Genomic DNA, 24,650 nt, shown 5'->3' with positions numbered 1-24,650 from the left:
GGATTGCGAAACCGCGACAGCAAAAATACATCTACAATAAGGCGGTCCAAGCCTCTGAAATATAGGACCCACCATACCCGCATGTGACACTGTGACATCCAACATATGTCCAGAATGAGACGGTATAAGCCTCCGCAACAAAGCGGCCGCCAGATCCTCATGGAGAGATGTGGGCCCTTTGGTTGAATAAGGTATAATAGCGTCCAAATAGATCTGCCAATTCGCCTTCATCTGTTTCATACAACAGTGCACATCCCCTTTGGGCTTCTCAGATTTTTCAACTTGCATCTCACCGTCATAGCCATCTTCACAATGGCAGTCACAGACTCGTCGGTGAAGGCCAACCACGGAGCGTCTGTGCCCGACACAAGCGCCTCTCAGGAGCAAATGTCTCAACTTAATTGGCTCCAGTCCAGAGGCATCAAGGTCGAAGATCGTGTTCGGCTGGCCAGGCTCTCTCATATGCGATACCAGACTCCCGATTTGGACGCATTATGTGACTTCATGCTAAGTTCGTGTCACCGGGATGCCTTCACATGTGGGGATGAGTACTAAACATTATAGATTTTGGAATGGACATAGCAAAAAGAACCGAAAACGAAGTCTGGTTCCGAGGCTATGGAGATGATCAATATGTCTACTATGCAATCAAAGGACCGAAGAAGTTCTTGGGAGGGGTTTTTGCAGTTGATTCAAAAGAGGAATTCGAGAAGTAAGTGAATTTCTTTACCTATTTGTCCCAAAAGGCAATGCTAACTGTTTGTGAATAATTGAATTATAGGGCCTTGAGAGTACCCGGAGCATCCCAAGTTCAAGAATTGTCCGAAGCCCCGGGAGCAGGTCAGATGGTCACTATCGTGGATCCGGATGGATTTCTTGTCAATGTGATATTTGGCCAAGAGAGACGCAAAGATGCCCCGACAGCTCCTACTGAAAAGCTGAGAGCCAACTATCCAATCGAGAAGCAGAGGCTTCGTCAATTCAATCGCTTTGAACCTGGCCCCGCAGCTGTGCACAAAGTTAGTTGACTTCCCTTTTGCTGTTTGACAGGCCCTTCTACGTACTGACCATTCTTCGTGTTACTGTTAGTTGGGCCACTTTGGCTATTCCACGAAACGCTTCGAGGAGCTTCTCTCATTTTACACCACCCATTTCAACATTGTTCCAACAGACCTGCTTTACATGGAAAATGACGGCCACAGAATGGACGTGACCACATTCATGCACCTGGACCTGGGTCAGAACCATACGGATCACCACTCGTTCTTCCTCGGCGCCAGCCAAACTGGGTCTCACGTTCATCATTGCTCCTTTGAAGTCTTTGACTATGATACCCAGCACTTAGGACATCAATGGCTGGCCATTAAGGGCTATCAATCCGTCTGGGGCGTGGGCCGGCATATTCTGGGATCCCAAATTTTTGACTACTGGTGGGACCCAGCAGGAAACATGGTTGAACACTACGCTGACGGTGATCTGGTCAATGAGGACACTCCAATTGGAATTTTGCCGGCGGGCCATGAGTCCTTGGCTATCTGGGGACCCGAAGTTCCGCTGGCTTTCCTGCAGTAGGCTGAAACTTTCGGGTATCTGGATTTTCAAGATTAGTTGTCTACATGCCTGTTTTAGTCGAATGGGGCTATCGTTGACATGTAGTCAACGGATAAAAAAAGGGGAATATTGACGCGAAAATTGATAGATTTTATTATCGGGTATAGCGAATTGAAAGTGCTCACTCCACGCTAGGTCTCGTCAAGCTTTACAATGTACTCTCCAAAGACAACAGGTACATAATGTAATCCACAATAAGAAATCAAAGTCTGCCAAATGATCAAAAGGGTGTACGATGAGGACAATAATGCCGCTACTACTCTAGCTAACACTCTATGATCTCCCTTGTAAGAAACCTATTCATCATTTGGCACTTCTTTTTAACGAAATCTCATCATGCCCGCCATATCCTCTACTTCTCATTTACTCAATGAACCGCATGACTCCCATTCAAGCAGTTCTTAGCCCGATGGCCAGGGCTTCGACATACACTGCATGCATATCAATGTCTATTGGTCTGATTATCGATCGCTCAACTAAAGCTTTCTAGATCGGTCGTTACGTAGGACACCCTGCCAACTTTCACCCGTTAAGTAGACTAAAATCTTGCTCATTTGCTTCAGACGCAAATTGATTATAATCGCGATACCCGTTTGCTACTCTACTTGGCCACTCGTATAACCGCTTTAGAACTATTAATAACGTACATCTTCATTTTTTATTACATCCTATAGTATACCTATGGTCTATACTATAACTGTTTATAAGTGTAGTTTACTAGGGGCATGTGCATTTTCACTCAATAGGTCATTTCGTAGGTATAGGCGCGTGTGGTAGCCTTTAAATGGCGGCCGTTGATACGGTCGCGTAGGGTGGATCGCAGTTGGTCATAGACGCACGTAGTAGGAGGGACATAAAGTATAACATTATTCTGGGCTGCCAGATTGATAGCTTAATTTCTCTTTTTATCAGAAATTACCTCTTTTAGAATGAATTGGTTGTGTTGTGATTTGAGGCTGTTGCTGTTCAGGAATGAAGCCGCAACATCGGAAATAATTCCTGCCCATCTATACGAAGACCAAGTTGATTGGAAATCAATTTGGACTTCATGATGTATATATACCCTCATGTATTCCCTCAAGAAGAATAATTAAGCTTCCTTTTGCATTACAACAGGTTGTAAAGTAGTGATCCAAAGTGCTAGGGGACAGACACGCGAAAATTAGATGGGGTGGCGGGCTCAGTGTGAATTACGTTACACCAACTCTTAAGGCAGCTATTTATTGGTGACCTCACGCAGTCAAGAGAACAAGGAGACAGTATTTTGGTCATAAAGGGTCACCTGTCGCTGCGGTCTTAGACCAGCGTCAGATAAGGCCAATCCGCGCTCCCTAGTAGGGAGGCAATGTGTCTGTACTGCAGTGGTTTTTATATACATAGGGGAGGTGGGAGGGACAAAATCGAGTCTTGACTGCGTGAGCAATGACGAGATAGCTACAGAGGCAAGCAACTGACTCTCGTGAGGCAGTTGTAGAGGCCTCAGTAATGTCGGTGTAGATATCACGTGGGGCGACCCCAATAAGACTACACCCTTTGCGGAGACTATGCGGGACCTATTTGCTGAGAAGACTATTTGTGGTAACTATCTCCCAGCGGCATAGATGGTCCCGTTTAACGATAGTGCCACAGCTACCCTTGGATTGCCCATCTTCCTATAAAGAAGTTTTGAGAGGTGTCTGCAGCAGAAAAAACCCAAGGCATACATAAGAGAGCGGGCACTGAGACGTGAGATCAGAATTCTCACACAATTCTTCACATATTCTTGATCGTATACGACCAACATGACTTCTAATCGCACATTGGAGACCACAGATGTCCTCATCTGTGGCTGTGGGCCTACAGGGGCTATGCTCTCTGGCTATCTTGATCGTATGGCGGTCCAGAATATTGTCCTGGAGAGAGAGGTAGAGATCACGACAGACCCGAGGGGAATCGTTCTTGACGACGATGGCATCCGTTATATGCAGGGTCTTGGTCTGTATGACCATGTTTATACGGATATCGGTTCTTGTGAGCAGTGCAATCTATTGGAGACTTACATTAGCAGCATGTCCTAACGATTGATAGGTATCGAGAAGGTATTATTTCTGCCGGGAGAGCAGCAAAGCCTGAACACAAGACCCATCTTCGGCTTTAACACTGCTTCAGTTAGTCTCCTTAAATTCCAATCAATATCGTGGTATGAGACTTTTCCAACTAACTTGTGCATGAATCAGTCCGAAGGATATACGGGACATGTCGGTGTCATAAGTCACAAGCAACCTGCGCTGGAAAAGCATCTTCGTTCCGTCATCCAGGGTTCTCAAGTCTCACAGTTGAGGAGCAGATGCACCCTGAAGTCAATCGAAGAGGATAAGGACTGGGTATACGCGAGTTATGAGGACTCTGAAGGGAATAGTCGACAAATCCGCGCTCGTTTTCTGGTCGGCGCGGACGGCAAGACAGGTTACGTGCGAAAGCAATATTTGGAGCCACGGGGAATTAAAATGGAGTGGGCCGAACAGTACTTGCTCTTGGACTCATGCAACCAGCATAGGAAAATTTACAGAGCTGTATGGACTAATATGCGGTCACAGATGTCGCTATGAAGAGATTTGGGTGGCTTTGAACTGGAAAATCAGCCTGCCAACACCAGAAACCCACCCAGACTTCCCACTATGGAAACTAGGGTATTCGTCTGAGGATGTGTACGACCACTTCTTCCCGAAGGACTTTCGGTTCCTCTGCAATCCTCGTCGTCCGGCTGTCTGCGGCCGATTCGGCCAGACCAAGGACCGCCTTTGGAGGTTTGAATTCGTGGTTCAGGCCGGTGAAGATCCGGAAGAAATGTCTGCGCCACACATGATCCAGGACATTGTGTTCCCTTACCTTCGTCATGCAGGGGCCCGCTATGGGTAAGTCTATGTCCAGTGAAGGGAATGACCGAGATCAACGAGGGACCTCGTCTAACAACGCGCTGCAGGTTAGACGCTGACGTTGAGTTCCCAACCGATTGCATCAATGTCCTTCGCTCTCGTCCGTTTCGATTTGCCGCAAGAAAGTGCAACAAATGGGCCATGGGGCGAGTCATCCTATGCGGCGATGCCGCTCACGTTTTTCCTCCCTGTAATTTCACCCTTTTCCGCCTCTTTGGGATCCAATACTCATTCAGGAAATCCGGCCTATAGTCGGTGGTCAGGGAATTGCTTCCGGCTTTCGGGATGCTATCGCTCTTGCCTGGCGGCTTGCCATTCTCACTCGGTCCCGCTCGACTCGACTAGAACACGAGCAGGTCCTCGTTGGGTGGTACTCTGAACGCAGCCAGCAGTTTCAAAAGTCCCTCAACTCAACCTTGCGGAATGGACAATTGGTGAGCAGCACTAACCCAGTGCAGAACTTCATCCGGGACTGGGCGTTCCGGGTCGTGCAATTGATCCCTCCTATCAAGCATCAATTAGAACTCGGACCCCGGAGTGAAGGCCCGGTCGCGTACATCCACTCGGATGGTATGCCGTTTCTGCCTTACCTCCACGGTGGAATCGCCTTTCCACAAACATATTGCACTGAATTAGTGGGGCTCGATAATCGGGTTCGCTTTACCGACGATGTGATCTTTTCCAAAGAGAAGACCAACCTCTTCCAGATTGTTGTTTTGCTTGATAAACCAAGCCAGGCGATAGCGGCCGTTGAGGAGATGGACGGTGTTGATGGCCTTAGTGATGGTCACTTGTCTACGAAAGAGGCCACCTTGTTGGTCCAGGCTAAGGATTGTCTCCCCAATGATGAGAACACTGGGTTCACCAGTCTCTCCCTGTTCCGAACTGCCACTGCAAAGGAGTTTGAGCAGTCTGACTTGTGCGTTGGACGCCCGAAACCGCACGGCTACAGCGACTGTCAAATCTGGGATGTCATGAAGGGAAAGCGATTTGTGATTGTTAGGCATGATCGGTTTGTCTATGCCGCTTGTGATACGCGGGCTGAAATGGTGGAAGCCGCAAAAGGTTTGGGAGAGTCTCTACCTTTGAATTGACTCGAGATGGGGATGCAGTTTCTGTAGAACATCCTCGTACATCTGTATGCGAGACTCTAGTTCGGCCGAATGCCTAATGCAACGTTAACAAGTCATGCACCAAGCAATTCTTGAGGCTATTCAACTAAACTTGGCATCTCGCTCTCATTTCCTGTCCGTATAGATACACGTGGTGTCGCTTTGACGGCACCGGTGACAAACAGGACGCTGGCCGCTACATTTTGCCTTCTGTTCACGACAAATATTTCATGCTCGAGTGACTCTCTTATTCGAAGTCAGAATCCCTGGGTTCGGACCCCGTGGGATTGCAACTTTATCATCGATCAGAGGGCACGGAGCATGGCTTTCCACAGCAGGCTTGGACTGGCCTCCAGAAAACACCATGACCCCATTTGACCCGAGGATTCGTGGACGTTGTGCCCTATACGAGGGCGAGTCATGGCTTGCCAGTCCGAACTCATTACTGGGAGGAGTTTTTTTGGGGTTCCCTCGCTCGCTGCCCACGCTGCCTCACGTGACATCTACACCGACATTACGGAGGGCTCCTTCTTCCTACAACTGCCTCGCAAGTTCTTCCTACAACTGCCTCGCAAGAGTCAGTTGCTTGCCTCTGGTGGTAGCGCATCATCTCTCACGCAGTCAAGACTCGATTTTGTCCCTCCCGCCTCCCCTCTGTATATAGAAACCAGCATTGCAATATACCGACACATTGCCTCCCTACAAGGGAGCGCGGACGGGCCTTATCTGACGCTACAGTCTCATTAGAATGCGTTTACGCATAAGACCGCAGCGACAGGTGACCCGTTACGGCCAAACTGTACACGTTCCTGTTCCCATCTTGACTGCGAGAGGTCACCAATAAAGCGAGGATTAGAAGCGGAAGTCTCGTCAGGGTTCATTGGCAGTCTCGATGTTGTTGGGTATCCGTGCCTTTCTAAACCGCTACCCGGATTGGGTGCGCCACGGTTTCTTCGTAGTAACAGTTTCTTCGTAGTAGTACCTTTTGTATGGTGAGACCATACAAAAGGTATATTATCATGTTAAGTTGTTTTTTAGATATAACTATTCAACGAGTGGGAAGTTCTTCTTGAATTTCCCTCTGAATATAGATGTATATCTCTTCTAGCTATGTCTTTTTTTCTTAGGAGGAAATTAGCATTCGAAGGGTGTATAATTTTCTGTTTATTTTCCTCTAAGAAAAATTTACTATGAGGGACATTCAAGAACGATTTTTGACCCTTATTCTAAGCTAAACCTATAAATTACTATAGTACTAAGTATAAGCTACCCTGAAATAATATTATTATCCTATTAAATCTAGACCTTTTCTAGTAAAATACTAAGATATTCGAGAAAAACGAGATTTGTTATGTAAGTACCTTTGTATGGTGAGGCTATGTAAAAGGTACATTACGAAGAAACTGTGAATTATGAAAGAACCGTGGCGCACCCAAAGCGGGAAGCGCTTTGGATGACCTGGATTGAAGTTCCAATTGACTGATGCTAGTATTGTAAAGTTATAGCCTCGACATTAATTTCACATGCACTCGATCAGTGACTGAGATTTTATCCAGATTCCCTGTAGGTGGGTCGTTGAGGTCACAGCAGAATGAGCGGCGGAGTCGATTCGGGTCATCAACTCGATGACAAACGCGCTATTATAATCAGTAGCATGGTACTAGATTGCCAAATTGAAAAAATTCAATAATTTATGAGTAGCCAGCATTGATACGTCGGCTACGTCTAGATACAGTGCAGGACTAAACTCCTGATGAATGAAGTTTAATGTCCAGATTACAGTGTGATAAAGCGATAGGAAAGACTTTGCACTCCACCTGGCCCTTGTTCATGTTCCCCTCGGCGAGCCTAAGCTGCAATTAGGTTACTTCACCCGTGACTCACGGCGTGTTTGAGCGATTTATTGATAGTGGAGACTTTAACGAAGAGGGATTTTTACTCGATTGCCATGTGACGTATGGCTGTGCCTGGGGACCTCGCTGATGGCCTTGAATACTTTATATTTTTATCACTCGCTAATTTTCTGTGCAAAGCTGCCAGTGGATTTTCAAATCATTGCATTCATGAACACTGAACCGATGCTTTTATCAATGGCACTTGACCAAAACACCTATCGAGGAGACTCTACCACCCCTCAAATGATTCTGAGCTGGCTACGTCGAGAGTGAGCAGAATCCAATTGCAACCCAAGGTCTTGCCACCATGATGTCCAAATTGTATAAACTCGCAGCTCTTCTTGGAGATGCCGATGTCAATTGGGATGACAACCATTTGAGGGTAGTCTCTCGTCTGGATGATAGCGATATCGAGAGGCTGCAACTTCCATCGGCAATTTATTCACCTCACGGCACAACCAACCTCCGTCCATTAGAGCCGAGGTCAACCCGTCAGCTGGGAAAGATTGGTGTCTGCGCTATGGAAGATAAGGCACTGAGCAAGTCCAATCAGGCAATCTTCCATCACTTAAAAGCTAACAACAACATCGAAATCATCCTATTTGGAGATGATATGCTTTTAAACCAGCCTATAGAAGCATGGCCTACTTGTGACTTTCTCATCGCCTTCCATTCCGATGGATTTCCACTTGATAAGGCAATTTCATATACACAATTGAGGTCGCCAATTCCCTGCAATGACTTGTTGATGCAAAAACTCCTCTTTGATCGCCGTCTCTGCCTCCAAATCTTGGATCTTCTCGAAATAAGAACTCCCAAGAGGCTCGAAGTTAACCGTGACGGCGGCCCTTCAATCGATGTGAACATGGCGCAGCACGTCTATAAGTCCGTCGGGTTAAAAATTGAGAGCTCTGGGTATGGCAGCAAGCCACAAACTTTACCCGCGGTGTCTCTGATAAATGATGGGAATACGCTTCTCGTCAACGGACGGGAGCTCCATAAACCCTTCGTTGAAAAGCCCGTCAATGCAGAGGACCACAATATTTACATCTACTATCCCACCACGCCCCTGGGAGGAGGTGGGGGCAGGCGGTTGTTTCGGAGGATTGGAAGCAAGTGTTCAGAGTTTGATCCTGAGATTGCTATTCCTCGGTGTATCACAGAGGATGGAACAGTGAATAGTTACGTATATGAGCCGCTTCTGGCTGCTGACTGCGGTCAAGATGTCAAGGCCTATACCGTGGGCGCTTCCTACTGCCTGGCAGTGACTCGACAATCACCCGCAGTGACCGGCATCGTTTATCGAAATGCGAACGGCAAAGAAATAAGACAGGTCACAGAGCTCACAAGAGAAGAAACCGATACAGCGGCCAAAATATCCGTCACTTTTGGTCAGGCCCTTTGCGGCTTTGACATTGTTCGAAACAGAGGTAAAAGCTACGTGATTGACGTGAATGGTTGGACTTCTGTCAAAGACCAACCTGCATTCTATGGTGAATGTGCCAATGTTTTACAGCAGATGATGATTGCCCGACGGGAGCAAGACAAATTGTATAGTACACGTTGATGGCTCCTGAAGTTAGGCTTATTATACATTGCAAATATGTTGTCTTGTTGTTTGAGTTTCAAAAAGCCGAACTAGGGTTCATGTGAGAAGAATAATGGGAAATATTAGATTCTGATGGTGTAGTCTGAAGCGTGCGAAGAACTTGACTATGGTATTGTTGCATAGTGTTGGGATTTCTAACACTAAATGCCATTCTGGATACCGAAATTGACGCGGCTCTGATTGGTCATATGGATCGTGTTCATGAATGACTACGATCCTTGTCGTCATTGCCTAGCAATTCGAATGTCAAGTCATATTCCTGGCACACCAAGTATCCAGGGTATACATGTACCACTAGACACCATCTTAGGGTTAGCTTTCCCTAGGCCGATGGAGAATGACATCTGTGTCGGTAAAAAATAGAGACAGCCGAGGCAATCTCAACAGATCAATGGCGTGGCCGGTGATTTCGCTGAAGAGCTGAGCATTTTGCTACGTGAATTTTTATACCTAATGAGAGGAAGGACCAACTTACTCATATTCTGATGATGCTTCATTTAGTCACACGCCTCTTTATGGAACGTTGTTTGGATACTGGGTAAGAGATGTCGCGGGACCGTTTAAAGAAATCAAGCGCGTTATAAGCTTTTCCCGCAGCCTCCTCTCTCATCCAGACAAATTTCCTTATCATCTGGCAATGCCCATTTTTCCATCCACTCACATTTTAGAATTTCATGTGCGGTCAACCGCTCCTTTGGCTCAAAAGACAGCATTGGTCGCAACATATTCATAACAGCAGCTTTCTCCTCTGCATCAAATTCCGGGACCATAGCCTTCCGTCGTGGCAGTTGAATGTGCTTCTTAAAGCGCTCATCCAAGGACCTTACTTGTCGACCCTGATTTGGTAATCCTCTTTCATCAAAATACTCATACCTCGTCTCCCATTTCTTCTGCCACCGTAGAGGCAATTCCCCTAGAGTGTCAACCTGCTCCGCTGTGATGTCGTCCGGCGTGGCAAGTATGTCCTCAAACAAGGGACGCTGACCAAGTATTATCCATATAGAACATGCAAGAGTCCAGACGTCAGCCGGGAAGGAAAGGCCCAATTCTGGCTTAAATCGGGCTTCAGGCGGCACGAAAGATAGAGGGGCATGCGAGCTATATCGATGCTCTGCTGAGGGTCAGTAGGCCTCCCCAAAATCACCAAGTAGGAGTCTAGATTCCGAAATTGCGAATAGCTCTGAGGCTTTTCCAAGCCAGATCGGAGGGACAATGCTAGATGGTATGCTAGACTGGAGAGGTTGGCCGTCAAGACGGACAACTGGTTCAAACGTGGGTCGACCATATTGTTTGTATAGCTGCTCGATGGACAGATGGTTAAAATCGGCCGGGGGACGTAGAAAGACATTGCCAATGTGAAGATCTGATATAATCACTATATTAATGGGCAGTTGTGGATTGTAAGACATAAGGACTGACCTCCGTGAACAACTCCTTTACTGTGACTTTAATCGATAGCCAGTACCAGTTGTGCAATAAGTGAGCGAGCTGTTTGAGCTTGAAATATGCGTCGATACGATCCGTCCTTTGCACCAGAGATAATGCACCTTGCTATGGCTGTCACATAGCAAGGATGGTTGCCGTTGGGGCCGTGGAGGACAAATCTGTCTTGAACGGAGGGTATCATTGCCCTGCCCGGATGGTTGAGTGGGGAATGGTTGCTAAGATAATCGAGGACATCCACCTCTCTCGAGCTTGACTCGGCAGTTCCAACCTTGATTGCCACATATTTAGCAGATCGATGATCTTGGCAGAGCCAGGTAGTTGAATATGTCCCGTAACCTAACTTGTGGACTACTTGATATCGGGACTGAATAATATCACCTATCGTTATACGGTGATAACCACACCAGACTGGTACCTTTGGAGTCTCTCGACTTCCCCGACCGGTACGTATTGAAAAGGGGGTGAAGCAGAGTCAGCGCTAGATAAGACGTTCCTGGAAGCCATAGATGAAGTGTATGCACGCCCACCAACAAAATGTCTTCGCCAGTGAGGACAGAAAAGTGATATGAAGAAAGTCTGATAGAGCTGATGCAAGGAGCTTTGGCGATGAGTCCAGAAACAATTTTGCGACCTGATCATGAACGTCATTATCGAGAAAAAATTGTTCAGTTAATAAACCTAAATCAGTGAAAGATCCTAGCAAATAATACGCCACAGGACAAGACACTGGGGCGGCAGGCTTCCATTCCGCCAGTTTGTTGTAAGATCTAACGTCTCAGGTAGATATCTAGTAGATCGCAACCTATTGTATAGCCACGTGACCAGATTTGCCCTCGCTGGCCTCGCGACCATGCTCTCGTGTTTACCTGTGTTGGCGGTTACAGGTAAGCAAATCGATGTTTCAGATCCTGGAGCGCACGACTCGAGGATAAAGCACTAATCCACGTGTGGCCCAATGGCCAGACTTAACTCTCGTCGAAAGGATCCAAAAACGATCAATCCAGGAGCGATCTCACAACTTTAAGCCCGATATTCGTCAACCCAGATATCTTATGGTACAAAGGTCAAATTTGAAATGTTTATTCACTATTTATACAAGCTCTTCATTGCTCCGGTGAAATTCTATCGCCCAAAAATTCAACATGAAATGCAAAAGCTGTGCGAGAAGAGATTGGTCTCCAAGAGAGGAGTTGTGAAATAAATGTATGAGTCTCCCAAAGCACCTCCTTTTTTGTGTCGTGGGTGCTGGGGTATACCGACATGTAAATGTAAAGTCCCGAGTCTATTCCTTTTTCTGGGACTTTGATTCCTCCACTTCCTCGTCTTCCTCCAACACCTGCTCCTCGGCTTCGTTCTCGAGCTTGTAGAGTTCCTCTGGCGGGACTGCCCGCGTGGGAGGAGACGGGAGTTGATCTCCACCACTCATCTGCCACTCCATGAGCTTGGTGAAAGCACCATCGGGACGAGAGCTGAGCTCTTCGTAGGAGCCTTGTTCGGCGACCGTGCCATTAGGCCCGAGCACAATGATCGTGTCGGAGCGCTTGATGGTAGAGAGCCGATGGGCAATGCTAATGGTGGTGTTGTTGCCACGGAGAAGGGCCGCCAACGCACTGTTCACCAGAGTCTCCGATTCAGCATCAAGGGCAGAGGTGGCTTCGTCGAGGATCAGGATATCCGGCTCCTTGATCAAAGCACGGGCAATGGCAATGCGCTGCTTCTGTCCACCGGACAGCTGCGCGCCACGGGCTCCCACGTGGGTATCAAGTCCATCGGGCTGTGATTTGATTAGCATTAAGAAAACGCCGTGTTGGAGCAGGCTTGACTTACGAAGTCACTAATGAATTGGCAGTTGGCCTTGCGAGCTGCAGCAACAATCTCAGATCGCGTGGCATGCGGCCGGCCATAAGAAATGTTCTCAGCAATGGTGCCAGAGAAGAGAACGGGCTCCTGCGCGACTACACCAATCTTTCGTCGGAGTGACTTGGCGTTCATTTCCTTGATATCCTGCCCATTGATGAGGACCCTGCCTCCAGTTGGGCTGTAGAATCGAAGCAAGATGGACGCGATAGTTGACTTGCCACCGCCAGAGGGACCGACAATTGCAACATTGGTTCCCTGTGGGATCTCAAAGTTCAAGTCCTTGAAGATGGCCACGGCAGGTCGGGTCGGGTAGCTGAACGAGACGTTCTCAAATCGGATAGGTCCCCGCGCAGACTCGACCTTGAGGCCCTTGGTCGGGTGGATAGTCGGCTGGCGATCTTGCAGCTCGAACAATCGGCTTGCAGCACCAACACCTTTCATGAGCTCGGAATAGAAACTTGAGAGGCCAAACATGCTAGAACCAGCATATGCAGTGTACATGAGGAACGACGTCAATTCTCCAATGCTGATCGCTCCTGATTGGACCATGCCACCTCCGACATAGAGCAAAGACAAGATCGTCAAATTTCCCATCAATCCAGTCTAGAGTCGATTAGTAAAGCCAGCCTCGCTGATAGGCCATGTAGATGATAAAACTCACCGAGCTGAAGAATGTTGCACTGATCAAAGACTCCTTCTTACCGAGGTCGAAGATCTTCCGTACTTGGGTATTGTATCGGTTGACTTCAAGGATCTCACCCGCAAATGACTGACTAGTCTTCACGTTACCCAGGCGCTCCTCGGCAATCTTGGTCAGCGTACCCAGATTCTTCTGGATTTTGCGACTGAGGTTGCGAATGGCACGTCCGTAGAAGAGCGCACCCAGACCAATTGGGGGCAACAACAAAGCCAAAATACTGGAAAGTTTGAGACTAGTATACGCCATCAGAGTAAATCCGGCCACGCCGCTGACACCGGCACGTAGACCATCAGACAGGTTCTGCGTAATGCTCTTGCCAACGATGATGGTATCCGAGCTCAGCCGAGAGATCAAATCACCGACCCGGTTGGCATCAAAGAACTCGGCATCTTGGACGAAAGTCTGACGGAAAAGCTTGGAGCGCAATCTCGCAACGATTCGCTCACCAACGATACGAAGAATGATAATACGGCCGTAGTTGGCAGCAGCGCCCACTAGCAGGATACCCCCAAGAGCTGTGTAGAACATAGGGATGCTCAAACCAAACAGCTGACCACCACCTTCTTCTTCACTCTTCGTGGCTCCGTCAATGATCTTACCAATTGAGAATGGAATCGACATCGTGATAGACGAGGAAACTAGCAGGAAGAAGAATGCGAACCCGAGCGCCTTCGCTTCAGGTCGCGCAATCTTGAAGAGGCGCCAGATTTCCGCGAAGCCGGACTTCTTGCCCGATGCGCCATCCTTGGCCAGTTTGGCCCGGAGATTGACTTGCGCAGCTTGAGCAGCTCTCTCCGATAGCTCGAAACCTTTATCTTCAGCAACTTCGCCATCTTTTTCCGAAACCGGGAGTCCGTGGGCCTGGGAGCCGTTCGAGGGTTGCGAGGGCGACAAGGGCGGTTTCGCTTGGTAGAGATGTGACGATGAGTTGAAGGACCGTACTTGAGAAACAATGCGAGATGTATAAAGGGTATATTTGTAGTTATGTTGGCGAAGCAAAAGAGGAACCTCGGTTGGTCGGACATCACTACCGGCTCTGTCGCGTAGGGCTCCTGAGGCAGTGGTGTATAGTCGACTGGCCCAATTAGGTCCGCCAAATCGAGAGAAAATTCGGCTTGCGACAGGCAACATGTCACGAGGCATGGCGCTCTGAGGTCTCAAGACCGGCCGAGGGCTAACGCCCATTGTCCAGGCCGGTAGCCGGACGCCGCGCATCTTTCTGAATGGAATCGGGCGGTCAATCGGAAGGGATAGATAGAATCACGGAGAAATTTCACAGAAGGCCATTATCATATGGAATGAGAATTAGTGATACCGCATGTTCCACAGTCCTCAAGTCAGCTCCCCGAGGCATGTGGAGATGCGACATCGCTCGCGCCGTTCTCCGTCGGCAGACCGGATTCCGATTCTGCCATCAGTCACCGCCCATGGAAGCTGTTCGAGAGCTTTCGATGGGCTTGTTTTAGCCTCTTTCCTCGAACCACTTTCTTCTGTTGGAACCTTATTCAAACGGTAAAGCCATCGCCTGAGCTTCTTTGTCGGCTAGTTCGGTCAACGAAAAGGCGGCTTCTTCTTATCTCTCTTAACAATACCTTCCACTGATACCCCACCTCACTCCATAACCCCGCGAGCTTTAACCCCCAACGTGCAAGATGGTACTTGACTACAGCAAGTGGGATGCACTGGAGCTATCCGATGACTCGGATATTGAGGTGCACCCCAATGTCGATAAACGATCTTTCATCCGGGCCAAGCAGACTCAGATTCACCAGCAGCGTGAGCAGCGCCGTCACGATATCAAGACCTTCAAGTATGAGCGCATTATCAACGATGGCCTACTCTCGCGCATCGACAAGCTCCTCAATGCTCTCAAGCAACATGAAGACTCCTCGGCCTCCCCTGAACAGTTCATCTTCCAGACTATCATGGAATTTGCCAGCGATCCCACCGAAGATCAAGCCCCAGCGCCTCCAGAGGGCGTTCACACCCACGAGAAGGAACAACCTAAGTACTCGCAGATGATGAGCGCTCTGGTGGACCAGGTCAAGAAGGAATTTGGAGACTCTAAGCCAGACAACATGTTCAAGGCTTATATCACTGGCGTACAAGGACACAAGGACAAGGTGCAGGGCTTGCAGAAGGAGCTGATGACGAGATTGGCCCAGTTGGAAAAGGAGGAGAGCAGCAAGATCACCAGCGAAGGCTTGCATGATGGATTCAATTCTTCACACGTGTCCAAGGCCGACCCGAAGCCTAAAGCCGCTGCGCCAGCCAAGAAAACCGAGGTGGAGCTCCTCAATCCCGGTGCTGGAAGCTCATCGGCCGCTCAGGCTGAGGAGGACGACGACGATGACCCCGCAAACATTGAGATCAGCCCATTGGCGAAGCGGTTTGCAAAGCTTAAGCCCAATGATTACTTGGCCTACCAGCGATTCATCACCGAGCACCCTGAAATTATCGCCGAGAAGGAGACGGACGGCCTGCTGGTCGAGGCCTTCAACAGTCAGCTTAAGGGCGAGGATGCGTACGCCCGCCAATGCGTGCACCAGGGTCTTCTTTTGCAGTACTGCCGATCTCTCGGTCCCGATGGTATCAAGTTGTTCTTTGGCCGGTACGTAAACAACCTACATGTCTGTTGTAGAGCCTAGCTAACATGTTCTACCTCAGCATCACAACCAAGGAGCATCGTGCTGCAACTCTTTTCACCAATGACGTTAACGACACTTACAACCGCATCAAGACCCGTGCGGCTGAGCTCAGCAAAGAGAACTCCGCCTCCAACGACCCAGCTGGCGTTGAGCAGATCCAGTTGCACGCAGTTGACCCCAACACTAAGATCACAATCAACATTCCCACCGCCAACAGCGAGGACCCTACCGAAATTGAGGCCCGCAAGATTTTCGAATCTTTCTCGCCCGAGCTTCAGAAAGCATTGGCGTCTGAGTCTCTGGACGAGGTCAACAAAGTTCTCGGCAATATGTCCGTTGATGAAGCTGAAGTCGTTGTGGAGCAGCTGGGAAATGGTGGGATGCTTAGCCTGGAGGAGGGCATTATTGATGGTACCACTGAGGAAGGTCAAAAGAAGCTCGCTGCGATTGAGGCAGAGGCCAAGCAGGATGTCGGCGAGCCTGGCGGCGACGTGACTGAGTTGGATTAAGCTTAAAATACCCACTAACCTAACAAAATCATGAGATACACTGCGACGAGCAATGAATGAAGTACTATATCTTTGTCTCTATGTCATAATTTTCATACTCTTCATATTCAGAGCTTCTTGGAACGTCGAAAAATGATAGTACAGACACAATTAAGAAATGGGAATCCTTGGTATTAACGTTGCCGCCAGTCTGAAACAGGTAAATTACACAGATCTCCTTGGCTGGTTCGCTGCATGGAGTGAAAAAAAATCATGGGTGAAGTGTAGGTAGATGGGATAGAAAGAATGAGCCTCTTGAGAAGATCCGCGACTGACGTATGGCTCCCGCAATTGAAGAACAAGGTTATGAAAAAGTCCCCGAGTCTGCACGCTCATGAGCGTGAGCCTGGGTGGAAACCAGAAGCCCCCTGCAAGCCTGGCCTCCGCGAGCCCCTGCCCCTCCGAATGTGTTTTTTCAACGCTCGAATTTAGATACCGGTAGAGCCGGGGGCCTCCTGGTCCTTCTGCAGATCGATCAGGAGCTTGCGGAAACGCTCCTTGCCTGAGCCGCTGGCGCCGCCAGCGGAGCCCACGCCCGAAATGTCGACCAGCTTAGCAATGCGTCCCCAAGAGGTACCACCAGCTGAAGTATTCTCACGGTTAGCTAGGAACTCTTCAGCCTCAGCGCGGGCCTGGGCCTTGGTCTTGTCAAGCTTGTTATTGTAGGCAACGTAGAAGTCATCGATATCCTGTTGGGCCTTCTTGAGAGTGGCTTCCTTCTTCTCCGCAGAAATTTGTGCGCGACGAGCGAGTTCGGCGTCCCGCTTCTCACGCCACTGACTGTATAGATCGAGCGCAATTGTCAGTAAGATGTTGGGTATAGAGGGGCAGCCCAACAACCAGCCGACGTCATGCGCCCACATCATGAGGAGGTTTGAAAATGCATCACTTACCGAACAGGCTCTGGCTCTTCTTCCTCGGTCACCGCAGAAACATATCCAGTGGCAGGGAAAGGGGAACCGGTTCCGGTGATTGTACCGCCAGGGGCAACTCGCTGTTCAGTGATTGTACCCAGTCAGCTTACTTCACTTCTCGTACATGTAGACCGAACTCGTACCTCGTTCTGTGCCTGAGTTTCAACTGAAGGGAAGGAAGACTCAAATTGTCCAATCTCCTCTGCGGGGGTGTCGTCACCTCCACCCAGTAGGTCATCTCCGCCGGCTGGGGCCGCAACGTGGTCTTGAGGGGTAGCGAATTGGTCGGCATCTTCGCCGAGGGCGGCGCGCTCACGGGCAAGGAAGTCATCCTCGGAAGCTCCCTTGCTCTCGATGGCCTCTGTCTGGCCTAGAAACGTTGTGTTAGTGGTAATTGCGCGGATGAGGGCGGTAGGCATGCAGTTAGTGGAGCGTACCTTCAGAGAAGTCCTCCAAGGAAGGGAAACGATCAGCCATGGTCGATGCGTTGAGTAGCTGTGTGTCTTCGCCAGTAATTTCGAGATCGATTAGAAGGCTGGAAGAGGCAGTGACGTCGACGGAAGAGGTGATGGGAGCTTGATCTGGTTGGGGGTTGTTGACAGTTGGTTCCGGCGAGGCGCTCGGAGTGCTGATTACTGCCATTGTTGCAAGGCGGTAAGCAGCCTCGTGGTTCAGGAGAGAGCGGTGAGGGAATGGGGGATCTGCCGGCGAGAAGATGCGAAGGAGTTTCGTTTTTCCGAGTGCAAGGATGCGAGCGGTGGAAGAGGCGGTAGTAAAGGCGGTGGAGGAGAAGTGGAAAGCTGATGGGAAGGCCAGGGTTCTGCAAGGAGAAGGCGGTGAGGAAGACGGTCCACAGCTTGGAGTTTCAACTGACTGGGGAGGACAGCTTCACTTGAACTTCCGACGTCAACAGTTGCTGAACGGGATAATTGGACTGGTCTGTTTGCAAGTGCTTTGCGTGGTCCAGAGTTTGCTTTTCTCCGCCAGTCTCACTTTGCGTCGGCCTGATTCGCCATTAGCCTTCAATTGCAGCTCTCAGCTCCCCTTCAACGGCAATCGGACTGATTACCCTCCATTCTCTCCCGTCCGACCTGAACGCTCTTCTCTTTCCCACAAAGGACCACTCGACTGGTTTAACCCCCTTCCATCATGGCCTACACAGATGACGCTGTGAAAGCAAAGCTTTCAGCTCTCAACGAGACTCAAGAGAGCATTGTTACTGTCGCGCAATGGGTCATGTTCCATAGGTAAGTCCAAACAATGTCACTGATATGCAAGTAAACGCGCTTACGGGAATTCGTGTTTCTTTTATCCAGGCGCCATGCGGAAAAGACTGCCCAGATCTGGCTTCAGAAGATTCGTGACTCGCCACCGCCTAAGCGACTGAACCTGGTCTACCTAGCAAATGGTACGTAAACACACGCTCAGAAAGCTTCGCGACATTAGCTAACCTGATTCCAGAGGTTGCACAGCAGTCGAAAGCCCGTGGCAAGGAAGACTTCCTCATCGCATTCTCGCCGGTCGGTACCACGTCCACTCAACGCGCCAGGAACATAGCTAATCCCAGATTAGATTGTTGCGGAGGCCACAGCGGCGGCATACAAAGGCTCGTCGAATGACATCCAACAGAAGATTCGCCGAGTCGTGGAGGTATGGAGACAGCGTCATGTGTTTGAAGGCCCGATTTTGGATGCCGTGGAGGCGCGTGTCAACGGTAGGATCTCATCTTCTCGAAGTGTTACTTGCAACACGCGGCTAACTCGATTTTACTAGACATTGACAAGAATCGCCTGACTACCAAGAAACAACCTCTCGGCGGCTCATTCTTCAAGGATTCATCTGCCGGATCTACTCCGTCCGAACTTCAGCCATTGGTCCCCTTGCAAGTCGCTCTCACAAAAGCGGCCATGACTTCCAACACTTCGGCCACAACTGCCAATACCGAATACGACAAGTTGAATGACCCAAATGCTCCCAAGATAACCCCACCGGTGCACGCCGCACGTCTCGGCACACTTTTGAAGGCACTCGCGCATGCCGAGAATTCCGTTTCGGAGGTCATCAAGTCACGCCGCGCCCTGATCGACGGGCTCGAGAAGCTCCTCGCGACCAATCGCTCCGAGCTTGAAAAGGAGGAGTCACTTGTGGCACAATTTGGAGAGAAGAAAGCGGAGACAGACAACAAGCGGCGCGAGGTTGAGGACGCAATCATGCGTGGCTATCAAGATGACGCTTCCGCCACAGGGAGTGGACAGGGTAACGGAGGAGATGAGCCCCCTCGCCCTGAAGTTGAAGCATTGACTCCTCCCCCGGTTGAGGCTATTACGCCCGTTGGATCACCCAAACCCGAGCAGCCGCAGGCCAGTCACGGCCCATTCACAGAAGATGCCCCGATAACCCTTCCACATGGCCTCAGTCTCCAGACGGACAATGATATGTCATTCGACCCGTCTAATATTTCCCCTGATGGCGGAAATGATTTCGACCTCGGTGCAAATGGATCAGCTGCGAAGAGACGCAAGGTGGCGCACGAAGAGGACTATGCGCAGTTTGCTGGTGGAGACTTGGATGCCGACGTAGCGGCTATGATTGCGCAGGAAGGCAATCAGTGATTCAAGGTGTTTCTCATTATGGCAATCTGGTTCAATTCCCACATTGTTTGTATTATGGAACGTTTGTACTTCGCCTTTCGGGTTCTGTCCACTGGGCACGTATCTTCGATTGTCGGAGGGGTGTTTATTGTTGTCTTGGTCAAATCGAAGATATCCAATTTGTGTTAGGTATTTACTGAATGCATGTTGATGTACCACATATCTAGAAAGGAATTCTACTCCTGTAATGCCTATGGTATGGGTTGTTCAAGTAGTAGAGGGAGAGTATTCTCCGATTGATATATTAGGTAGTTCCAAACATGTACACTAACAAGAAGAATCATCGGAATATATCCGGATCTATCCAGCGATCTCGAGCAAACCGTCTGGATGTCGGATATCTCCTTACTCTGTCAGCTGAGGCTAACAACGACCTGATGTTATTCGAGGACTCCTCTTCAGGTTGCGGAGAGGGTGAGCTGTGCTTCTTCGGTTTTACCACCAGAACGATAATCAGACCTATCACCACGAGAGCTAACAGGAGCATGACCTTTCGCTTCGTGGAACGTCGTTGATAATTCGTAGCCTATAGTCCGAGATCAATATTCACACCATCCACCAAGCGATCGAGACTGAAAATGTTGGAGGACTGAACATACCACTTTGAGTTCCTTCTCTGCGGCCTTGACCTCGGTACCCATGCGCTCCACATTATAGTCAATGCGATCCAGCATCGTCCCTTGATCGATGATCATGGTTTGCAGCTCGCGGAAGATGTCGGACAGCTCGATAATACCCTTTGCAATGTCATTGATTTCACGTTCTCGTTGCGCGATGGCGGCGTCGTTTTGGCCCGTCGCCCGTTGTTGGGTTTGCATCAGCATCGTCTGCGAGAATGATTTGTCCACTTCCGATTCCATCAAGGAAGGATCCGCGAATGGATTTTGCACTGGGGTTGGTGAGCGATCGAAGGGTGTCGACAGACCTTCCAGGTCTCGTAGCTCTATCAGACACATCATCGGTTAGCTTGAGGTGCAATGTTCCCAGCCCCCTCGCAAGTTCACTCATGTGGGTTCGACAGCGACGAGCGAAAGGTCAAAAAATGGCAGACTTACTTTTGAGATACGTGCTCTGCTTCTTGCGGAAACGAGCACTGGACTCCTGAACTCTAGACGCAAGCGAGATCTGTATATTCTTCGCCATAGTCTCCTCTCCGCTCGTCACTCCACCTTGCTGCTTAGACTCGCGCACCATCATATCAATCCGCTTAATCGACTTCTGGCAATTATGAAAGCTGCGCGTAACGTCCTGCGTCAACCGCTCGATAATCCCCTCATCATGTCGTCGGAGGTCTTCGTCGCCGAACCCGGGGAGTAGGTGTTTCTGGTGCAGCTTATCCAGCTCGGTGGACTTCTGCGCAATATCCGCTAATAGCTCCGAGACCTCCTCTTGTACGTCGACCCAGCGCGGTGGCAATAGGTCCATCTCGATTACCATGTCGCCATCTTCTTCGAAACCGCCCGTCTCGGAGATGAGGCGCCGGCTTTCTTCCGGCTGGGAGGGTAGGCCGAAGGCATTGGAGGCGCCGAAACGTGGCTTCTTTGCGGGGTGGTGGGCGAAGGATTGGCGGTAGGATATGTAGCTGGAGATGGGCGCAATTGAGTCAGCATCATTGTCTTTCTCAAGGGCTAGTAAGGGCCAGCGCAAGTAGCTGGTAGCTAGCTGGGGTAGTCGTACAGGTTGGTGCGATCCCGCCACATCGTGGCCAGGGAGTGTGGGAGAGTATGTGCCGGGGGACTATCGAGGAAGGATCGTGTAATATGCAAGTTTCATGATCGTTCGACGTCAAAGGCGTTAAGCTGGAGTCCCTTGGGGAAGAAGTTGGAGAGGTTGGCGGGTTGAATGACGAAGCCGGTCTAAGCGGAGTCGAATCATCCGGGAAGCTCTCCACTGCGCAGGGGTTCCGAAAGGTACGGTATTCACTCGGTAATTATTCATCTTCCCCGGACTCATGATGGCCGCTGGACAGCATGAGAATTACTGGGCCGAAACTTCTGAGTGCGTATTTGTATAAGCCTTCTGTCTTCTTTGGTTTGTCATCATGTATGTTGTTCCAACTATTTACATATCTTACTTTGGTTGTCAGCCAGGTCATACAGCTATTAGCTAACTAACCCTCATGTATAAGTGGTCACCTTCCATATTATCACTATATCAACTCAACGATTAATCAAAATATTTTCTATAATGAACTGTCAGAAATTTGTATCTTCACTAGGCCGAAGGCCTTACAGACTGATAGCTACAGATCACTCTTACAGCATGTCATAGAATCGGACATCAGAGACTTAACCAGGATTGGAAGACTCGGTTCTTATCTTCTGTCATCGATAAATAACTGGTATCTAGACGAATGACATGTGAGATGAATGAAGTGTTGAGCCAAGCTCAAATACCTCGTGATCAGTATCAACAACCAGTCGTAAGCCATGCAGTAATGAAGTAGCCTTAGTTACCAGAAGCCAGGCGACAGCAAGTCACATCCATCATATATTGCCAGCTATCCGATTTATATGGCAAAACTTAGTTGTACATCACGAGCGACAAGCAAAGCCTTTGAAGTGGATGCTATATACTCTAGTCGGCTGGATATTTGTATATCTACTTTCCCCGCCATGTATAGACACTATCTGGGGGGCTCCAACGACAACACTTAGGTAGCTAGACTAGCTGAGTCCAACCTCGGGATGGAGTGCTGCTTCATGGGCACTAGCTTTGTTAGTAAGAGGCTACTTTCGATTCTGCCCAACACTAGGACCCGCGATCATAGCCTAGGTTTGTTGGGTAGAAAGGACACGCATGAACCTCGCACGTCAAAAGCTAGCGTGGTCAGACGCGGGGTCAATGACACCATATCGAGGTATCGTAAACCCTAGGTGTCTTAATTCGAGTAGCTATGCGAGGTTTCACGACTGGAAGCAGCAAGATACCAAGCTTTTTTGCGCTCCGCCCGGCGTCAACAGCAGCCGAGAGCTAGGATGGAGGGCGGCCAACTGCGCCGAGAGGGAGCATAACGTGCAGAAAGAGTGGCAACAGTGCTAGGCAGAGAGGTTCACTATCGTGCGCAGGGGCTAACCTGGATGCGCCTGCAGCTGTCAAGGTCCCACCTTTCAGCTGAGAAGCGTCAGTTAGGTCAAGTGCAGAGCAGAGTTAGGAGTCAGCCCTGGTAGCAGCAACTGTCTGGTATGGTATTTACCGCTCTGTTTACCGCCGTTGCTGTTTCCCCCTGTTTCCCTTGGATGTAACTGACCGCCTCTCCCTGTCAATACAGTCATTGGCTGTTGTGACCAGGCACTACTTTTCCTCGTGTGGTAGTTTGGTAAACGATCGTAATCCACGCCAAGGCGTAAACTACGTGTGTGTACACGGTAAGGCAGTAAGGCCAAGACGTGTAAGGCTGGCGCCAGCGGGCTCTTTCCCCTTGAACTTCGCTCCCCACCATCATCATCATCCCACTCCCCTCAGTCCCATCTCGCCTCCTTACTTCTCGAATTTCTTCCAACGACCTCTCTCTTTCACCATGGTACGAACACTCTGAATTTTGATTCCGATTTGTCCCCCCCCCCCCCCCCTTTTTCCCCTATCTGCACGAATCTGTTGACCTTGAACGCCCCCTCTTTGCGGGGCAGTGATCCTGGGTATTTGGGACGTTTGGGCTGACGAGTACCTTTGTATTCTGCATATAGGCCGATTCTCTGACCGAAGAGCAAGTTTCCGAGTACAAGGAGGCCTTCTCCCTGTTTGTAAGTGCTCTCCGACGCGTGCATTGACGATTCCCGATCGGAAAAAATACAGTAGACTGACGGGGGTTGTGTTTTCCGCTTGTGAACAGGACAAGGATGGCGATGGTGAGTGCAGTTTTACCCGATAGGAGGCTGTTCTTAGCCCATTGGAACACATGAAACCTTCAAAACAGAATAACTAAACTCGTATACCATCCTTAGGCCAAATCACCACCAAGGAGCTCGGCACTGTCATGCGCTCGCTCGGCCAGAACCCCTCCGAGTCTGAGCTGCAGGACATGATCAACGAGGTTGACGCCGACAACAACGGCACCATCGACTTCCCCGGTACGCCCCCAACGGCTCAATCTATCATACGCTTGCTATTTTCCCGATTTAGCTCAAGACTAATTACTTTTCTGCGCCCGCAGAGTTCCTTACCATGATGGCCCGCAAGATGAAGGACACCGACTCAGAGGAGGAGATCCGGGAGGCGTTCAAGGTGTTCGACCGCGACAACAACGGCTTCATCTCCGCCGCTGAGCTGCGTCACGTGATGACCTCCATCGGCGAGAAGCTGACCGACGACGAGGTGGACGAGATGATCCGCGAGGCGGACCAGGACGGCGATGGCCGTATTGACTGTATGTTCATCCAGCAATCCCAATACGGGGTCCATCCTGGGCCCCAATTGCATATACCACATACTGACTCTCCCTTGCTCGCAGACAACGAGTTCGTCCAGCTCATGATGCAAAAATAAACGACCCTCTTTCGCCCTGTTTCTCCGTTAGTTGAACTCGCGGTGTTTCCCCCACCAATGAGGATGTTTTTCTCTTCCATGTCTTCCTTTCTTCTTTTCCGATGCCAGTCTCTGTAGTCTATAGTCGATGCTGGCTCTAAGCTATGGCTTGGATGAATCATGATCAAGCGTGCTTGTTGGAATGCAGATAACACGTTCTGGATGCGGTGGATTGATTGGGACAGCGCTCTGGATTGCGTTTCCATAGTTTGCTACT

At 49.6% G+C, this 24,650-nt stretch overlaps 11 protein-coding genes across 11 annotated transcripts; 6 read left to right on the top strand and 5 right to left on the bottom strand.

The window, feature by feature from the left end:
- Positions 1 to 312: 312 nt before the first annotated feature.
- Positions 313 to 1,572, top strand: N7458_007713 (uncharacterized protein; the record flags this gene model as incomplete). The annotated part of the gene is made up of 4 exons (XM_056911095.1): positions 313 to 511; positions 583 to 712; positions 782 to 1,019; positions 1,090 to 1,572. 4 exons carry the CDS (start codon positions 313 to 315, stop codon positions 1,570 to 1,572), a joined length of 1,050 nt encoding a protein of 349 aa, XP_056763921.1.
- A 1,820-nt stretch (positions 1,573 to 3,392) lies between these two features.
- On the top strand, positions 3,393 to 5,620 carry N7458_007712 (uncharacterized protein; the record flags this gene model as incomplete). Its single annotated transcript, XM_056911094.1, has 5 exons — positions 3,393 to 3,621; positions 3,679 to 4,114; positions 4,188 to 4,505; positions 4,574 to 4,716; positions 4,779 to 5,620. 5 exons carry the CDS (start codon positions 3,393 to 3,395, stop codon positions 5,618 to 5,620), a joined length of 1,968 nt encoding a protein of 655 aa, XP_056763920.1.
- Positions 5,621 to 7,840: 2,220 nt separating this feature from the next.
- Positions 7,841 to 9,100, top strand: N7458_007711 (uncharacterized protein; the record flags this gene model as incomplete). Its single annotated transcript, XM_056911093.1, has 1 exon — positions 7,841 to 9,100. One exon carries the CDS (start codon positions 7,841 to 7,843, stop codon positions 9,098 to 9,100), a length of 1,260 nt encoding a protein of 419 aa, XP_056763919.1.
- A 620-nt stretch (positions 9,101 to 9,720) lies between these two features.
- Positions 9,721 to 10,551, bottom strand: N7458_007710 (kinase-like domain-containing protein; the record flags this gene model as incomplete). The annotated part of the gene is made up of 2 exons (XM_056911092.1): positions 9,721 to 10,253; positions 10,287 to 10,551. The coding sequence occupies 2 exons, from the start codon at positions 10,549 to 10,551 to the stop codon at positions 9,721 to 9,723; spliced, it is 798 nt and encodes a 265-aa protein (XP_056763918.1).
- A 38-nt stretch (positions 10,552 to 10,589) lies between these two features.
- Positions 10,590 to 11,092, bottom strand: N7458_007709 (kinase-like domain-containing protein; the record flags this gene model as incomplete). Its single annotated transcript, XM_056911091.1, has 2 exons — positions 10,590 to 10,952; positions 10,979 to 11,092. 2 exons carry the CDS (start codon positions 11,090 to 11,092, stop codon positions 10,590 to 10,592), a joined length of 477 nt encoding a protein of 158 aa, XP_056763917.1.
- Positions 11,093 to 11,870: 778 nt separating this feature from the next.
- On the bottom strand, positions 11,871 to 14,363 carry mdr2 (ATP-binding cassette permease mdr2; the record flags this gene model as incomplete). The annotated part of the gene is made up of 3 exons (XM_056911090.1): positions 11,871 to 12,362; positions 12,416 to 13,051; positions 13,110 to 14,363. 3 exons carry the CDS (start codon positions 14,361 to 14,363, stop codon positions 11,871 to 11,873), a joined length of 2,382 nt encoding a protein of 793 aa, XP_056763916.1.
- Positions 14,364 to 14,800: 437 nt separating this feature from the next.
- N7458_007707 (Hsp90 co-chaperone CDC37) lies at positions 14,801 to 16,305 on the top strand (the record flags this gene model as incomplete). Its single annotated transcript, XM_056911089.1, has 2 exons — positions 14,801 to 15,759; positions 15,816 to 16,305. The coding sequence occupies 2 exons, from the start codon at positions 14,801 to 14,803 to the stop codon at positions 16,303 to 16,305; spliced, it is 1,449 nt and encodes a 482-aa protein (XP_056763915.1).
- A 467-nt stretch (positions 16,306 to 16,772) lies between these two features.
- Positions 16,773 to 17,900, bottom strand: N7458_007706 (clathrin light chain CLC1; the record flags this gene model as incomplete). The annotated part of the gene is made up of 4 exons (XM_056911088.1): positions 16,773 to 17,124; positions 17,238 to 17,338; positions 17,402 to 17,628; positions 17,696 to 17,900. 4 exons carry the CDS (start codon positions 17,898 to 17,900, stop codon positions 16,773 to 16,775), a joined length of 885 nt encoding a protein of 294 aa, XP_056763914.1.
- A 507-nt stretch (positions 17,901 to 18,407) lies between these two features.
- On the top strand, positions 18,408 to 19,870 carry N7458_007705 (CTD-interacting domain-containing protein; the record flags this gene model as incomplete). The annotated part of the gene is made up of 5 exons (XM_056911087.1): positions 18,408 to 18,505; positions 18,575 to 18,666; positions 18,720 to 18,778; positions 18,831 to 18,972; positions 19,032 to 19,870. The coding sequence occupies 5 exons, from the start codon at positions 18,408 to 18,410 to the stop codon at positions 19,868 to 19,870; spliced, it is 1,230 nt and encodes a 409-aa protein (XP_056763913.1).
- A 319-nt stretch (positions 19,871 to 20,189) lies between these two features.
- Positions 20,190 to 21,609, bottom strand: N7458_007704 (t-SNARE syntaxin TLG2; the record flags this gene model as incomplete). The annotated part of the gene is made up of 4 exons (XM_056911086.1): positions 20,190 to 20,435; positions 20,509 to 20,852; positions 20,965 to 21,491; positions 21,587 to 21,609. The coding sequence occupies 4 exons, from the start codon at positions 21,607 to 21,609 to the stop codon at positions 20,190 to 20,192; spliced, it is 1,140 nt and encodes a 379-aa protein (XP_056763912.1).
- Positions 21,610 to 23,429: 1,820 nt separating this feature from the next.
- N7458_007703 (calmodulin) lies at positions 23,430 to 24,394 on the top strand (the record flags this gene model as incomplete). The annotated part of the gene is made up of 6 exons (XM_056911085.1): positions 23,430 to 23,432; positions 23,596 to 23,652; positions 23,742 to 23,757; positions 23,854 to 23,979; positions 24,063 to 24,275; positions 24,360 to 24,394. 6 exons carry the CDS (start codon positions 23,430 to 23,432, stop codon positions 24,392 to 24,394), a joined length of 450 nt encoding a protein of 149 aa, XP_056763911.1.
- Between the last annotated feature and the right edge of the window lie 256 nt (positions 24,395 to 24,650).

The sequence above is a fragment of the Penicillium daleae genome (assembly GCF_028827525.1).
Source record: "Penicillium daleae strain IBT 16125 chromosome Unknown utg000007l_segment0_segment0, whole genome shotgun sequence".
Classification (NCBI taxonomy): Eukaryota; Fungi; Ascomycota; class Eurotiomycetes; order Eurotiales; family Aspergillaceae; genus Penicillium; species Penicillium daleae.
This window is presented reverse-complemented; position numbering and strand designations above follow the sequence as displayed.